The sequence below is a fragment of the Peromyscus eremicus genome, chromosome 2 (genome assembly GCF_949786415.1).
Source record: "Peromyscus eremicus chromosome 2, PerEre_H2_v1, whole genome shotgun sequence".
NCBI classification, from domain to species: domain Eukaryota; kingdom Metazoa; phylum Chordata; class Mammalia; order Rodentia; family Cricetidae; genus Peromyscus; species Peromyscus eremicus.
This window is the reverse complement of record NC_081417.1, coordinates 63273553-63289983: the sequence shown is the minus strand read 5'-3', so window position 1 is coordinate 63289983 and position 16431 is coordinate 63273553. Positions and strand designations below refer to the sequence as shown.

The 16431-nt window shown below is 46.9% G+C and overlaps 1 protein-coding gene across 3 annotated transcripts in view; it reads right to left on the bottom strand.

Annotated features, from left to right (window-relative positions):
* Positions 1–2750: 2750 nt before the first annotated feature.
* Positions 2751–16431, bottom strand: part of Unc13b (unc-13 homolog B) — a 162709-nt gene continuing 149028 nt past the window's right edge. The window contains exons 16-32 of one of the 3 annotated variants that reach the window (XM_059254194.1): positions 15836–15963; positions 15107–15192; positions 11380–11506; positions 11059–11155; positions 10718–10861; positions 10192–10269; positions 9630–9707; positions 9056–9144; positions 8688–8840; positions 8463–8586; positions 8311–8367; positions 8066–8146; positions 7406–7553; positions 5884–5940; positions 4787–4879; positions 4448–4607; positions 2751–4297 (exon numbers count right to left, since the gene is read on the bottom strand). In XM_059254194.1, coding sequence (XP_059110177.1) covers positions 4012–4297; positions 4448–4607; positions 4787–4879; positions 5884–5940; positions 7406–7553; positions 8066–8146; positions 8311–8367; positions 8463–8586; positions 8688–8840; positions 9056–9144; positions 9630–9707; positions 10192–10269; positions 10718–10861; positions 11059–11155; positions 11380–11506; positions 15107–15192; positions 15836–15963 — 1986 coding nt within the window. In that variant the 3' untranslated portion in view covers positions 2751–4011. The remainder of the gene's footprint in view (positions 4298–4447; positions 4608–4786; positions 4880–5883; positions 5941–7405; positions 7554–8065; positions 8147–8310; positions 8368–8462; positions 8587–8687; positions 8841–9055; positions 9145–9629; positions 9708–10191; positions 10270–10717; positions 10862–11058; positions 11156–11379; positions 11507–15106; positions 15193–15835; positions 15964–16431) is intronic. The other 2 variants (XM_059254193.1, XM_059254195.1) reach the window with 2 other exon arrangements.

Here is a 16431-nt window from a genome sequence, read left to right as displayed (position 1 = left end):
GCACAGCTTCCGCCCAGAGCAGGACCCCCCACCCCCACCCCGCGCTGCCACGCGCCCATCTCCAGCCACGCCCATTTCTGCGGAACTCACACCCTGCCCCAGACCCTGCTCCCGACCCGGTGACTGTTTAAGCAGCCTGCAGATCAAATTCTGGCATTGAAGTGAAATGGCCAGAGATGAAATCCTCAGATCCCTCCAGGGGCGGACTACACGCTGATCAGGGGAGACAGAGCAACAATGGAGAGTGCTGCCCTGAGGTGGTTGGGTCCCCATGGCTTCCCAGAGGTGACAGGATAAATGCAGGGCAAATGCCTGACATTCCAACAAGGACACAAGATGTAAAAGGGCACTGAGGGGCACAAGCATGTCAGGGCAATAATTCAGACAGATAGCAGCAGGATTATGTGTGCAGGTATGTAGCTGGTGTGTCCTCTTGGAGGGTCTAAAGTTTCAGCTTAGAAGCTATGGGTGAGCACTGAGTAGCTTTTAACTGGAGAGCATGAAGAGGAAAGAAGAGGGACCCCAGAGAGATGGCCCAGTGGTTAAGAGCACTTGTTCTTGCAGAGGTCTTGGGTTTGATTCCAAGCATTCATAGGGTGGCTCACAACCATCCGTAAATCCAGTTCCAGTGTCGGATGCCTTCTTCTGACCTCGGTGGGCACCAGGCACCCAGGTGGTACACAAGCATACATACATGCAGGCAAACACATTCATACACACAAAACAAATAAAACTTCAAATACTTTTTAAAAAGAGAGGGGGGGGGGGTGCAGAGACAGGGGTTTATCAGTGATCCAGAGGAGGGGAAATAAAAACCACGATGAGGGGCTAGGAGGTGGGCAGAGTCCCTTATACGCAAACAGATGAGAGGGGCCAATGACCACGTACTAAAGATGGTGAACTTCCAAGATGGCTGGCTGCTTCTTCACCCTCCTGATCTCAGACAAAAGGCTGCCAGCTTAAAAAAAAAAAGCTTCTTGGGCTTTTTACCGTCCTGCCAAGGGGGCCCCTGCTGATGGAGTGGCCCAGCAAGTTCAAGGCAGATCAGGACAGGCTCATATAACAGCTGTGGGCGCATCAGCCGTCCTCCTGTCTTTCTTCCAACTCACCAACCCTAAATTAGGGAAGGGAGACCCCCACACTTCATAATTTACAGGTTTCCAGCCCTCAAGAAGCTGGGCTTCTGCTTTACAGAGGGTCTTTTCTTTGTGTGTACCTGCTGTATGGGAGTGTTTTCTCACTCCTAGTAAAAGGCCTTCTTTCAACTGCTCAATCCGTCTGCTCCTGTTTGCTGTGTTTGCGATTTCTCAACAGCTACCTGTCACAGTCAATATTTTTTCCCTGTCTTTTAATTCTTTAACTGGCAGAGAAAACGAACCCAATCAAGACCCTTAATAACTAGTGGTAGTGGGACTAGAAAATAGATAGTAGACTCATGGAGGCATTTCATCTTCAGACATAGTCTAACTGTAGCCATGGCTGGCCTGGAACTGCTATACATAGATCCAATCTACCTATTGGATATATATATATATATATATATATATATATATATATATATATATCCTTAATAAACTTGCCTGAGGATCAGATGACAGAGCCAGCCACTAGATTAGACATAGAGGTCAGGCAGTGGTGGCACACACCTTTAATCCTAGCACTCAGGAGCCAGAGATCCATCTGGATCTCTGAGTTCAAGGCCACACTGGGCTGTATGAGATTGATCCAATATAGGAGAGAAACAGAGCCAGGCAGAGGTGGCACACACCTTTAATCCCAGCACTTGAGATCTCATGCCTTTGCTTGGGAAACACACATGCCTTTAATCCCAGGAAGTAATATGGCAGGGCAGAGAAAGGTATAGAAGGTGTGAGGAACATCTTTAGACTGAACATTTCATAGAGGTAAGAACTAGAGGCTGGCTGTTCTAGTTCTCTGATCTTTCAGCTTTCATCCCAATATCTGGTACCGGGTTTTTTATTAAAAGACCATCTAAGATTCAAACAACAATCCAAAGGCCTCTATCGTCCAATTGTTGGGTTCAATGTGTGAGCTCCCCTGCCCAGCCCCTAGGGGCAGTTTTGATGCAGAAATGACAGAAGGTAGCTGCTTTAGGAGAGGGGAGAAGAAGAAAGAAGCTTGAAAATGCCTTTGCAACTGAACAGAAAGGGTCTATTTATCAAGCAATGGAAATGGGTTAGTTTCTTGTCACAGGTGGTGACAGCAGTCTGAAGGAGTATGTGAGTATGTGAGGCCTACATTTCTTGTGTCATCTTTTCTGATTTCAGGAGGCCTCATCAATTTTGCTACCATAGCTTATCTTCCTTGAAAAGAGCTGAGAAGGCTAACCTGTGCTGTAGCCTCAGCACTATGCTATGTTCTGCATTTCTCAACAGACCTCGGCCTTGTTTCACAGCTGTGGTCTGTCCTACTGACTCTAGACAAGGAAGGAGGAAGCATGGGCTGCTTTCTACGGCACATGTCATCTCCTTCCCTTCTGGACCTTTTGCAGGAAGCTGATGTCCTAGGTCACAAGACTGTTATCAGACTGGTTGTCTCAGTCCAAACCAAAATGATTCAGCCTAATGACTGCTGAATCAGTGCTCATTCAGAACAACTTCAGGTCCCACCACTTGGCTATAAGGAGGTGGGGGTTATAGCCAGGGGCTGTGGATCCAAAAGCTATCATTAAATATGACACTTATTTTTATGATTTTCCACATCTTTACATAATTCCAGACCCCAAAAGCTGCTATAAGATATTTTATTACAGTCTAGCCTATAATTTCCTGTAACAATGGCACATGTAATAGTTAAAAACAGCAAAAATGCTTGGTTTGTTTCATGTGTTGGCTGTTGTACAATGTTGAGTCCTCAGCAATTTCAGGAGGCTACTAGCAGGAAATCCAAGGAACAAGTCCCATCTCTGAGCAAGGGTCCAGGAAACTCATCTGACCCTCTGAGTCTGTCCCTGCCCTTCCAGCGAGTGCTGAGGTAACCCTCCTCCAGCTCATCCAGAGGAATGAGAGTCCAAGCTCCTCCTTTATGCTTGACCAATCCAAGGGGAACAGCAGCTGGTCTCAAAGAGAAGGAGGAAGGCCAAGGACTAGATGTTTTCTTCAAGGAGGACAGCCAGAAGGTTGTGGCCATCGGTGAGGACAGCTCTTTCTAGGTAGTTTTCCATGATTTTTGGCTTTGTTCAGGGACTACTCAAGAAAATATCCTTGGATCCTTAGTTAGCCCTCCAGTCTATGATATAAGAATTGTGTGTGTGTGTTCTAGGCATCACTCCTGCTGACAGGAGCAGGGGCTGGGAGTGCTCTAGGCAGGTGAGACCCCTGGTGCCTGGACTCCAAAGAACTATTCTGCTCAGGGCTCCAAAGCACCATGTGAACCTTCTTTGACTCATGACAGGTAGTGTGAGCTAAGGAAATTAGCCAACTCCTTTACAGAAGGAATCTTGTTCAGCTCCCAAGCCTTGTTCTCACTGGATCCACATAAACCAGTTCTGCTGCTTAAGTGACAGTGAATTCCAGTCTGTGCATTTCTGCTCTGGCTAATCTCTGATATGGACCTCGGAGCTCAGGAATATCAGTAGGTCAGCCAGGTACAAGTTCTAGGCCTTCTAAACATCTTCTAATGATAAGCATGTAAGCATCTAACTGGACAAAGTGTGGTTTAGGGAAGGGGAGAAGTGGGAGGTGGAATGGACAGTTGTCTACCAAGAATAGCTGACATTCTTGGAAATGTCTGTTCCTCTCTATTTATGGAAAAATCTCTCCAGGAAGTAGCTCCACAGCCCAGCTTCTAGCACCACAGACCTACTGGCTGGGGGTTCATGACTTTTCTCTGAAAAGCCACAGTCTTACTACCCCAAGATTCTCCTTAAACATCCTTAACTGGGAGAGTCAGCCTTTGGACTACAAGGACTCTATGCCGGCTACACAGCTAACTCTCCCTGACTAATCTGTGCAGCTGGTGTTGTCTGGATGGCACATAAGCCGAAGATGTTCAACTCCCTTCTTCTGTGGAGCGAGACTCTGATTTGAGCTTGACGAACTCTCGAGCGACCTCATCATTGCTCCTCTGAGACAGAATCCGGAGAATGGTCATGCCTGTCTCATCCATGTGGATCTTCCGGCCCAATGGGCACCAGCAGGCACAGCTGCCCTTGGCTGCCACATCCCTCAGGGGCATCACTGCCAGTCCTATCACACGATCCTCCCGGGCAAAGCAGTAATCCTTCACACAGATCTGTAACTCATAGGCCTCTGGACCCTCTTCATTTCCCAGGAGGCTATGAGCATAAAAAGCCAGAAATGAACATTTTCTGCTGCATTCACCCAACTTTGACATCTAACCCATCGGTCTATTCCGAGTCTCTCCACCCTTACCACCCAGCACTCCTTCATTCCAGAGCCTATAGGTGTCCTGCTCTGTTACTTACAAGTGGAATGTCTCATTGTACTTGGGAGTCCAGTTGTTGCTTTTAGATTTGGTTGTGAACTTCCTCTTCTTATCACTTTGGTGTGGGCCAACCATGGTCACTTCCACAAAAGGCCGGAACATACCCGCTGTCTGCCACTTGAGGTCATTGGCTGCTACCACTACCCAAACAAGGGAGATCTGTGAGGGACCCCATCAGTATTCCCAGTCCTTCAACTCTAGGGTATGTTCCCCTTGAGAAGAACTGAGCTGGAGCACTAGGATGAGCAGCCCCTGCTTTCAAGGGATGAGTGAGGCCATGGTCAAGCAAAAAGCAAACCTGTAAGTCAGCAGCACTTACCTTTCACTGTGACCTTATGCTCCCCAGTGCCAGGGTGTGTAAATAAGTCCACTTGAATGGAGACTTCTCCCACAGGATCATCCACACCAGCCCCTGAGGACAGACAGATGATAGCCTACTAGAGAACTAGATTCCAGGTGAAATGAGGGTATGGAATGCTCCCACCTCACATCCTACCCTAAAGTGAGAAGAAATCACCCACAGTAGTCACAAGGAAGTAACAAATGGGAGAAGAAACAACAGGAGAGAGAGAATGAGGCTGTGCACTATAACACTAGATAAGCTGACAGAATCTTGGGAGAAACTTCCTGAAACATGCACTGGGAATCACCACCCCCCATCCCCCGCTTCCCTCTGCTTTGTTCTCACTCTTACTCCTTATACAGTGCAGGCTGGACTTGAACTTGAGAGCCTCATGCTTCAGCCTCCTGATTTCTCAGATTACAGGCATGTGCTACTGTGCTCTGACTTATGGTATCTCTCTCTCTCTCTCTCTCTCTCTCTCTCTCTCTCTCTTTTTTTTTTTTCCCGAGACAGGGTTTGTCTGTGTACCTTTGGAGCCTGTCCTGGCTCTCGCTCTGTAGACCAGGCTGGCCTCGAACTCACAGAGATCCACCTGCCTCTGCCTCCCAAGTGCTGGGATTATAGGCATGCACCACCACCGCCCAGCGACTTATGACATCTCTTAATGCTCTAATCAAGAGATGCAACCTTGTGCTTGTCCTCAGGATTTCTGGGTGTCCCCGCTTGTGAGGCCTTCTCTTAAATCCACAGAACAACTCTCTAGTCACAATCTCTGAATAGGGTCAGTCAATAGGTGTCTCTTAGCAGGGGCTTCATCTGATTTTGAGAACGTGTCACTATCCTGCACCTCAAAGAAAACCCTTCTTTGTCCTGGGGTGTATTGGTGGGGAATCCGAGGACAAGACAGAGGTCAAGAACAGAAGTTCTTCCAGGGCTATATGAATACATCGCCTAGGTCAAAGATTTGGCATAGAGCTCCTGAACTTGGTTCAGCCATCCCTAGAACATATCTCACTGTAGTTCACAGGGTGAGTCAGTGTTGGATCATGTCCGCACAGTGTACAAGAACATACCCTTTTCTGGCCGAACGTCCTCATTAGCAGTAAACCTAATACCTTTCCCATCATGCACTGAGCGAGGAGGACAGGCAAGTCAAGAGGTGAGCGGCAGTGGGACAGAGAAAGAAGAGTTGTTAGAGGTCAAAGAGTTACAGTCATTCATGAGAGTTCAAATACATTCCGAGGAAGCTCAGACTGGGGCAGGGCACAGAAAGAAGTCCAAGAGCCAAGGTCAATGTCTAAGTGTTCCCCATTAGATGTCACAGTTTGGAGACCAACTACAGCATGGCAGAACAGTAGAAAACACAGATAGAAAGTATCTAAGACCAGTGGGGCAAGGGAGAGGTGGCAGGTTCTGATCTCCTAGGCCCCTAAATGACAACAGATAAAGCCATGCACATGAGGTCTCCCTGTGGTGCAGCCCTGCTAGGACTTTATGCCTTTCTTCACCGTTACCCAGCTCTATCACAATGCTGCCAAAAGCCTTTCTGAATTAACTCAGAACCGCCCTGATACTACAGGCCTTACACGTCCTCAGCTCTGCAAAAGCTCCCCCTGTCCTCTTCAGCTATACCCATGCCTGCTTCTCTTGCTTTTTCCTCCAGACCCTCCCTCGACTGAGAACAGCTGTAAGAAGTGGAGCAGTACTGCACAATCCCTCCATTTTCTCACCTTCAGTCACTTCCAGTCTTAACTGCTTACATTTCTATTTCTCCCTTCCGGGTCAAGTCTACACTTCACATCCACAGCTTGGTAAGACTCAAGCCTCCCGCGTTTGCTATGTCAAGTTCATACTCCTGGCAGCCCGCCCAAGTCTTCTTGGAGGATGCCATTTAAGTGTGCCTATAGGTGCCTCCTGGAGGACTCTGCTTCAGGATCAGGTCAGAATTCCAGGATGAACCTGTCTTTGCAGATGTGCTTTAGTTTGGACAGGCCTAACCGGTGGCAGGAAGTAGATCTGGGGACTGAAATTCCCAAGACAAAAATCGCCCCCCGCCCCCCCCCCCCCAAACAAACCAACCCAGCTCTCTGGTCCACAGTGCATAAGCATCATTCTTGAGCCTACAGCATCTGCTACGTACACCCTTCATTTGCCCATGATTTGCCTTAGTTTTCTTTTCATCCTGCTGTAGGATACGGGGAGCACTTTGCTTCTTCTCTCCAGAACCTCAAGTAAAGCTATAAGGCTTCATGTGTATCCAAGCATTTCCTGTCAAGGCTTCCTCACAGATTGTTCTTACTTCTTCCCCATTACCAGATAGGGTATAGGCGAGCCCAATAAATGTGCACTGGGTAGGAAATGGCCAGGAAAAGGAATAAAGAAATGCCAGACACATTTTCAAAGTCCCTGTGACTCTCAGTCTCCTGCCTGGTATGGGCATGTGCCTGGGTAAGTACTGAAGTTAAGTATAGAATGGTGAAATCCAAGCTTGAAGGAGCAATTGGATCCTCTCCAAGGGCTAAAGAACACTAATTCCCTATAGGCACTGTATATACAGGGAGGGGAGGTGGGAACACATAGTCCTTGGGCCCTTACCCTGGGCAGTCTGTGAGCGCACAAAAGTCTTGATGAGAGTGTCCGTAGTCTGTGTGTACAGAGACAGGGCGTAACGTAGAGACTGCAGGTCTGGGCTCTTCTCCAGGAATGTTTTCTTCAGTCCATTGCCTCCTGCATGGAAGTATTGCTGAAAGATAAATGATCAGCTGCTTCATCCCCTCACAGAGAGGCAGCTCCCCAACTGTCCTCAGAGAAGCCAGAAGAGGACTGTAAGAACAGACTATTTGACAAATCAGCATCACTGGGGTGTTTGGCAGGAGCAGTAGGGGAGAGGCATCTTTCTGGAGGTGGTGTTTGAAGAAAGGGCCTATCTAGTTGGGCAGGTTTGAGATAGAAACATTTTAGGTAGGGAGAAGAGACAAAAGTGATCTTTTACCTCTCTGAAACTTGGGAAACTTGATACCTCAGACATACTTCCCCCAAATGCCTCATCACAGTTCACATGCACCTGACTTATCACCTTACCAATCTTGTGTCTTGGACTTGGAAACATTTCTCTTTCTCTCTGTATCCCTGACACTGCCTAGGCCTTCTTCTCTGGATGTGGAATGCTAAGAGGCTGATAGCTAGTCTGGCAGAGTGGGATGTCAAGTCCAAATGTGCATGGGGAGACTGTCTGGAAAAGGGGAAAGTCTCCACCTTGATGGTGTCCAAAGCCAGGTCAAGGACGGCACACTGCTTTGGAGTGAGATTCCGTGTTTCCTCTCGTACCATGTGGTCCTGGAACCCCAGAGAAAACATATCAGGAAAGCCCAGGACAGTCATAAATACAGTGCCCCCACCAGCCAGTTCACAAATCGCCCCCATAGTAATAGTTCTTTCCCCCACTTCAGGCCCCCAGGCACCCTCCCTGCAGCCCCATGAGGACCCCAAATCCCAAGAACCTTGAGTTTGGAAAGCTGGCTCAGCTCCTTGGCAGCAGTTAAAATCAGCTGGGTGCCCTAGGCAGAGAGAGATCAGTCAAAAGCAGGACTGCAGAGGAAGTGGGGAGTGAGGAAAGGAGACAGCGGGAGGAACGGGGAGGGGGTGTTCTTACTGTCTGGTCAGTGAGTGGAGGCAGGACGATCACTCTTTCCATGGTGTTCATCACCACCCGCCAGAGCTCCTTCAGGACTCGCTTCAAAACAGTCTTCTCACACACAGTGGCAAAGAGCGTGAGGCTACAGATTCAGGCAATAGGTGAGGCTAGGGGAAAGTCTGGAATGCCTGCTCCCCCAGAGGCTCCTCAGCTTTACTTTTCCTCTCAGAGTGCTATACTCACTTGCCATCCAGGAAATCCATGAGAGGTCGCAGTACACTATCTGCATCCTGAGCCACTGAGGCCCTGGCGTTGGGGGATGCATTTCCCGTGCCCCGAACTTGGCCCAGGATGTCAGCCATTTGTCGAACGCACTCATCAATCCGCACCTGGAAGCTACACACATGCTCACAGTGCAGCCCTCCCTGCCCCTACACCGACACTGGAACAACACCAGCAATGTAGACGCATTTCTTTATGTTGCATCTCCATGAGGGACAATATGCAGGAATATAGGAAGATCTGCAGCTGAATGAGTGTGGCTAGCAGCTCTAGGAATGGCCAAAAACTACATCTGGTTCGAAGGGCTGTGTATTTTGGGGGCCACTAACCTGTTTCCAAACACCATGCTGAGCTCATCCAGAACTGTATTCAGTTTTACCTGCAGCTCCTTCAGACTGTCTGAAGCTTCAGAGTCCAGCTATATCCATGGGGTAGGCAGGTCAGACTGCTGCCTTTCACTTTTTCATATACCACCATTTCCCCTCTTAAGACCATACCCCAACATCTGCTCTTCCCTCCTAGGACCATATCCCAGTGCTTTCTCCTCTTTCCTAGGACTACACCTCAATGTTTGCTCTTCCCTCCTAGGGCCACGCCACCCCCCACCCCCAAGCCCAATTCTCCTTCTTACCACAATGGCTAATTCTCCTTCCCAGGACCATATCCCAAATGTCTGGTTCTCCCTCCTAGGGCCCTACCTCTATGCTTGTTCCTCTGGGTTGGTACCATATCCCAGTGGCTACTTTTCCTTTCTAGAATTTTACAACAATGCCTATCTCAAATGAAGCCCCCTTAAATCTGAAGCTCAACACCCAGCCTACCCTTAATTGAGAGACGGTAGAGCTCTGTGCCCAGGCAACTCAACCTAGACAAAGTACAGTAACCACATACCCTAAGACTTACCTCTTTGCCTCCCATGGCCTCAAACATTTTCTCCAGCTGGACCCTCAGTTGCTGCATGTTGTTCATCAGGATGCAGGGCTGTGGGGACAGACAGATCTCTTCAGTCTTAGCTCCTTTTAGCACAGCACCCATTAGTTTAGGGTCCCTTACACTTTTGCGCTATTCCAAGGCAACAGAGACTTCATATTGCATAGGTCTTGCCCTAAAGACTGAGATCTGGAGCCAATTCAGACAATTCTCTTTGAACAGAGACTAGTAGCAAATATTTTTGCCTAAATTTGGGTTAGGTGGTAGTTACACAGGTGCTCATGGTATTTCTATTTATAACTCTGAATATCTGAAATTTTTTTCTGAAAATTTTAATTGAAAAAAAAGACTAAGCAAATCTCAGTGGAGGAAAAAGCACAAAACGGAGGCTCAGAGGCACTCTTAGCTAACTTCTCACTCTCTTGTGGCATGAGTCTCTAGCAAAGCATGGAAGGAGCCAGAAGTCAAGAACAGCTGAGGAGCATTCAAGTGTCCTCCACACCTTTCCTCTCAGTGCCCCAGTGCCTGGCCTTACCAGTTTCTCCTTTGTGCAGTAAGCTGGGAAGTTCTTTGATAAGATGTCTGCATACTGCATCAGTACTTTCCCAATGGTCTGCGGAAAGAGAAGAAAAGGAAAGAGGAGAGACCCCTTAACGTTTTTACAAGGACCTTCTCATCCCAGAACAATAACATCAGGGAGTTAGCTGCTGTGGTGCACAAATATAATCCCATCACTCTGGAGGCAGAGGCTAGGAGGACTGCTGCAGGTTCAAAGCCAGCCAGGGCTATGTAGTGGGTTCTAAGCCAGCCAGTGCAATAGAGAAGACCAGGTCTCAAATATATGAAACAAAACCCCAAAATACCAAGAGTGAAGAACTCTCATAGGAAGGAGGAGAGCTCCCTGTGAATTGCAGAACAGAACTGAGACAGACTATCTACTCTAGACCCAGCAATGGGGAAGCAGGTAATATTAGGCTTTGCCTGGAAGAGGGTGGAACTCAGGCCTGTGACTGTGAGTGTGGTGATATGAAGGGGCAGGAGTCTAGGAGGCCCATCGTTACCTTAGCAAACCTTCTCATGTAGTGGGCAAGGATGCTGGGGTCTGGGCATTCCAATTTCCGAATGATCTCAAAGCTCTGGTTGAGTTGCGTAAAGACATCCACCACGGAACAGGAAAAGAGTGCGTGCTCTGATGTCTGCTGGAACTAAAGAAGACCACACATGGAGTAACCATCCATAGCTTTAGGGTATGAAGAGCAGAGGTGTCTCTGTGCTCTCCATAGCTTCCCTGCAGATTCTATAGGATGGGGCAGATCAGTCTAGCAGAAGCCAAAAACTTCAGGCCAATAGCTAAATGCTGAGACATAGATGGACCACTGTGTAGCCAAAGTCCCCAACTTACCCCATCCTTCTTATCTCGTTCCAGGGCCCCACGCAGGAATTCCAGGGACACATCTTCATTCTCATCTAGCCACTGTAGCACAAACTGCTCAAACCATCTGTCGTTAGAACAGGAAAACAAGGGACTGAAGCTAACTGGTATACAACATAATGCCTGATAGCTTCTCCAGATGAATCTTCCGGGAGGGAGGGCATTAACACTCCTCGTTCTACAGCAATACCTGCAACAGGCAATCTGAGCCTGGCCTGCTGAACTGATAGGATACTACCCTTACTCATTTAGAAAGCCCAGTCCCCTCCTCTTTGCTGCCCACACACTCACGCTGGGTACTCAGGCACCTGTCCCTGGAGGGCAGGCAGATCCCGCACGTATTCATTGTGGAGCCACTTCACCTTGAAGTGCAGGTTCATGTAGTCAGCACTCTTGCACAGCCGGTCTTTCTCATGTTCTAGTGAAGGGGGAGAAGCTGGATCAAGTTTTAGCCATAGCCATGGTTCCTGGATTTCCTAAGGCAGTAGGTCTAGACAGGTGGCTGTGCCAGATAGCTTAGAAGACAGGGAACTCAAGTCCTAACATCCACCTTCCACCCCCACTAGTGCCCTACTCAGCCATTCTCTAAGAGCCTGGCCCAAATCTTCCTTTATAGAGGCTAAGTCAAGTTAAGTCTATAGTCTTCTTGCTCTAACTTCTGGAAGTGTAAAGTAAACTCTCTGGTCTCTGGTGAAGAAAAGAAAGGATGCTAATGATAATTAGTGGGGACTGACAGGGAATAGGGGGGCTGAGGGGAAGGAAAGACAATGGTTTTCTAGTGTTTAATTGTTTTCAGTCTTAGTAACTGAGTTATTCTAACAAGTAGGCTTAAATGAAGAGATATTAAGTTGTACATGGCATGAATATGTTAATGGGAACTTCCAGAGACATAAAACCAAACAGAAAGACAGTGGAACAGCCATGTTATGACAGAACCCTGAGGTAAAGTGAAGGCTCCCAGGAAGAGCTGAAACAAAGAAAATGAGCTCTCAGGGAAATATGCAAATAAGGACCATCAGTTTAGAAACTATGGAAACACAGATCAGGCCACTGTGCTATAGCAAATAGAACTATTACTATGGATATGATGGGTTAGGTAGCTGAACCTTAATCTAGGATGATGATCACTTATGGCTAACATAGAGTCTAGAGCACTCACATCCACACAGTATAATCATACCTACCCTTCACAGCTGGAGTATTATTTTGAATAATAAAAGTCCATGTGTGCCAATAAAAAAAGGTTATGAAGAAGGAAAAACTAAGCAAGAGAGAAGGAGCAGCTGGTATCCTTGGAGACATCCTTTTCAACGTTGAGATAGCATAGGTATTGCTCCTCCAAGTCAAAGCAGAACATCTAGTCTGGGGACACTGGTTCTAGTGACTAGTGCAGGAGACACTCATCAGGAAAGCGAAGCCTGGGCCAGAGCCTGGAAAGGCTTCAGGTCCCTGGACTTTCATCTTCTGGTACGTTAGACCACCGTAATCCAAAACTGCATTTGCTATTTCTTCTAGGAAGCAGTGAGCAGAAGGAGGGGTATAAAACTAGAGGCAAGGGGACAACCAAAAGTTCTTACCACCAGCAAAGAAGACCTTTCGAATACGAATGACAGTAGTTGCTTGTGACAAAGCAGAGATGCCAATGAGCAGCAAAGAGTAGGAAAATCAGAGAGAGCAAAGAGACCCTCTTTTCTACCCCGTTCCCTGATGACCTTGAAACATAGAATGACAGCACCAGGTGCACCCTCCCGCTCGTGCTTATTGGACAACCCACTGGGAATAGGGGTAGAGATTTCTGAACATTTTGTTTGTTTGTTTCAGGACCTTTGAGTTTCTGTATTTGCATATAACTCTTACATTCTCTGACAATCCAGGATGTGTCCTCTGATACCAGGCCCCAATTTCTATATCAAACATTAACTTAAGTACATAAACACTAAGTAGATGAGTGTTCAAACATTGGGTACATTTTATTTTAACAAGACCCAAAGAGTTAATGCTCCAGCAAGACTGCAAAGGGTACTGGGAGGATAGCTCAGTTGGTAAAGTGCTTGCTTCTTTAGCATGAGCACCTGAGTTCAGATCCCAGCACCTATATAAAAAGCTGGGCCTGGAGGCAAGATGGGAGGTGATGGCCAATGGGAGGTAGAAATAGGCAGACTCCTGAAAGGTCATGGGCTAGCCAGCCTGACCAGTTGGTGAAGTTCTAAGCCAATGAGAGACTCTATCTCAAACAAAAAGTGCCTTGGCACCTAAGGACTGAGTCTGGAGACTGTCTTCTAAGCACTGTACATGTGCATACAAATCCACATGTGCACCCATTGATACATGAACAAGTGCATGTATGTATGCAAATTTCATGAGATAGTTGTTACTTATGGTAGAATTGGGGTTAACCTATCAGAAGGGGCAATAATGTTCCCACAACCTATCCTTGACTTGGGTGTTAAAATTTTTATTTATTTATTTGATTTTCTATTGCATATGTGTGTATGTCCACATGTGGAGGTCAGAGGACAACTTTCAGGAGTTGGTTCTTGCCTTCTGCCAGCCAACTGCAACTGTCTGCTCCTCACCCCCCTTAACAAGGTCTCCCTATATAGCCCTGGTTGGCTTGGAATTTGCTATGTAGACCTGGCTGGCCTCAAACTCAGAAAGATTCCCCTTGCCTCTGACTTCTAAATGCTGGGACTAAAAGTGTGTGCCACCATGTTTGGTCTGCATCCGCTTTCTACATGGGTTCTGGAGGAGAAGTGAAGTCATCAGAATTGTGTAGGTAGAGCTTTTACCCACTGAGCCATCTCCCCAGCCCTGTTTTCTTTCATCTACCCTTCATTCCAAGAGTTCTTTCAACCTTATAATCTCTCTAATTCTGGTAATGTCTGTAAAGATTCTGATGGAATACTGTGCCTAAGTTTAACTTATTTCTTTCCATCTCTTGCTGTCTTATTACCTCCAAATGAAATTGAACAGAATATGAGTTGGTTCATTTTTCAGAAGTATTTACTTTTTTCTGCTAAGTGCACCATAAATGTTCTTCAAGAACTGACACCAAACTTCCCATCAGGCTTGGTGAGTGCTGTCTCACCAAGGCAAGGTCAGGTAAAACCTGTATAAACCTTTCAACCAATGAATGTGTGGATTACAGCCCAGAAAGATGAGTCCAAAGTAAGCAAGACTCAGCTACTGCTCTGGGGCTGAATTACAGAATGTAAATTACACATGTGGTTTGGCTGTACCAACTTAGCACAGACCTTCAAAGTGTCTTTTAACCTCAAGAGTCACTGATTCTAAACTTCATAAATTTAAGAGTCTGAGAGTGATCTATTGTCTCCACTTCACCCAAGCAAGAGATCCAAACTCTGCTTTGAGCTTGTCCCAGATGGCTCCTTTCCCTTCTATATCCACTTTCACAGACTGAGGAGCTAGACTAACATCTACAAACAGAGAGGAAAGGCAGCTAAATTGGTGAGCACAGATGGGTACAGATGAGTTTGACATAGACAGAAAGTGATATTTTGCAAAGGTGAGAGATGGAACAAAGAATAAGCAGAATGAACAAAGTAAATAATAACTTATCTATGGCTCTGCATTATGAGAGTGAGGGAAGTAACTTTCTGAGCAGGTTTAAAAAAAAAAAAAAGCCAGGCCAGTAAGTATAAGGAAATAATGATATTTCTATATGTTTAAGCTTCTCTTGTTCTTCAAAACTGTAAAGGTAAGTCTAAGAAGACCATTCTCTGGGAAGCGAGCCACCATTCTGGGAACATTCACCATGAGTGAAGCTGCTCTCTCGGCTAGAAAGGTCTTGCTTGGATAGGCATTTGTTATAAAGCTGGAAGGAGAAATCTGTACACCCATTCTCCTTATTTCTTTTGGCTACAGCTTTATTCATCCAATGCCTCCTGTAGCTTACTTGCCCTCTAGTTTCTTACTACACTGTTTACCTAGAACTTGAAGTAGTCTGGGAAAGGAAAGAGACTGCTTATGAGGTGGGTGGAGTCTGGCAGACCCTTACCCTCCAATGCATACTTCATGTCTTGCGCAAACAGATGCCACATCACTTCTGCACTGACTTTTCCTACATTCAGCTCCTGAGGAAACCTGAGAGATGGAAAAACACAGTAAACATCAAGGCAAGAGCTATCTGATTTTATTTATCCCGAGGTACCTACTTCTTACAAGACATAATGAAGAGAGGAGAGTCCTAGGGAACAGGACTAGGTTTAGTCTGGACAAAAGGGGCCCAGGGACCAATGGTAGGATAAATGAGGGCAAAGGGAACCCTATCAGCTAAGATGAGCCCAGACGACAGAATGCCCAGAAGGTAAGACAAGACAAGGCATTAGATCCCTGAGGAGGGTTGAGGCTTGAGGGTAGGCCCAGGATAGGTAAGCTGGAGGAGAAAGAGTAGGGTGTGGGCCTTAAGAAGGCCAGCTTTATTCATTATGGACAGGCACATGCACACATAGTCTCTGGATCCCCTCGGGCTTCCCTAACAGTCCCAGTCCCAGAAGCCTCTCTCTCCAGGAAGGCTATCCCATTCTGGATAGGGCCCCCCGTTATGTTTCCACACCTGTCTCCAGAAACAGTTACTCAGACAGATACAAGGGACAGAGGGACAGACGGACGGACAGTTGGAAGAAGTGGCACTGCAAACATACAGAGAGATAGGAAAGAAAGAGGCTGTTAGACGGATGGACAGACCAATCATCAACCAGACAGAACCAAGTAGAGTGATACTCACTGGTTTAGAACAGGTGTATAGGAATTCTTATCCTCTTCTATGATTGACACAATGAGTGTGATAAGTTTGGGCCAGAAATCCAGGTTCCGAATGCTGGGCCCTGGTTCCTCTAGTGGTTGCTCCTGCTTCTTGTTCCAGGGACAGAGGAGTGTAGGAGAAAGGGAGATAGTCACAGCAGAATTGAAAAGACTCTTCCTTTTTCTTTTCCCTTCACCATGTCTATTATTTTAAAGTCAGAGATACTTCCTTTTCTGGCACATGTCTGCCTATGTTCCAAAGAGGGATGACTACTGGGAGATCCTTCAACCATTGAGAATTGCTATTCTCAGCTCTGGGGCACTTGGTCCGTCTAAGAAATATAAAGGCACCTGTGCTTCCTCTTTTATTTACTATGGACAGGGTACTCTGGCTGAAATGAGTATCCTCTAGCCTCTAGAGTATCCTACTCTACTCAAGTAGGTCTGGTTCTGTAAGGTCCACCCACCTCCAAGCAACCCTCTTCCAGATGTCCCTATTCAGATCCACACTTCACATACCACACACAAACGTCCCATCTCTGAGAAGCTCCTTCAAGTTGAGAAGGAGCTACTCAAGAG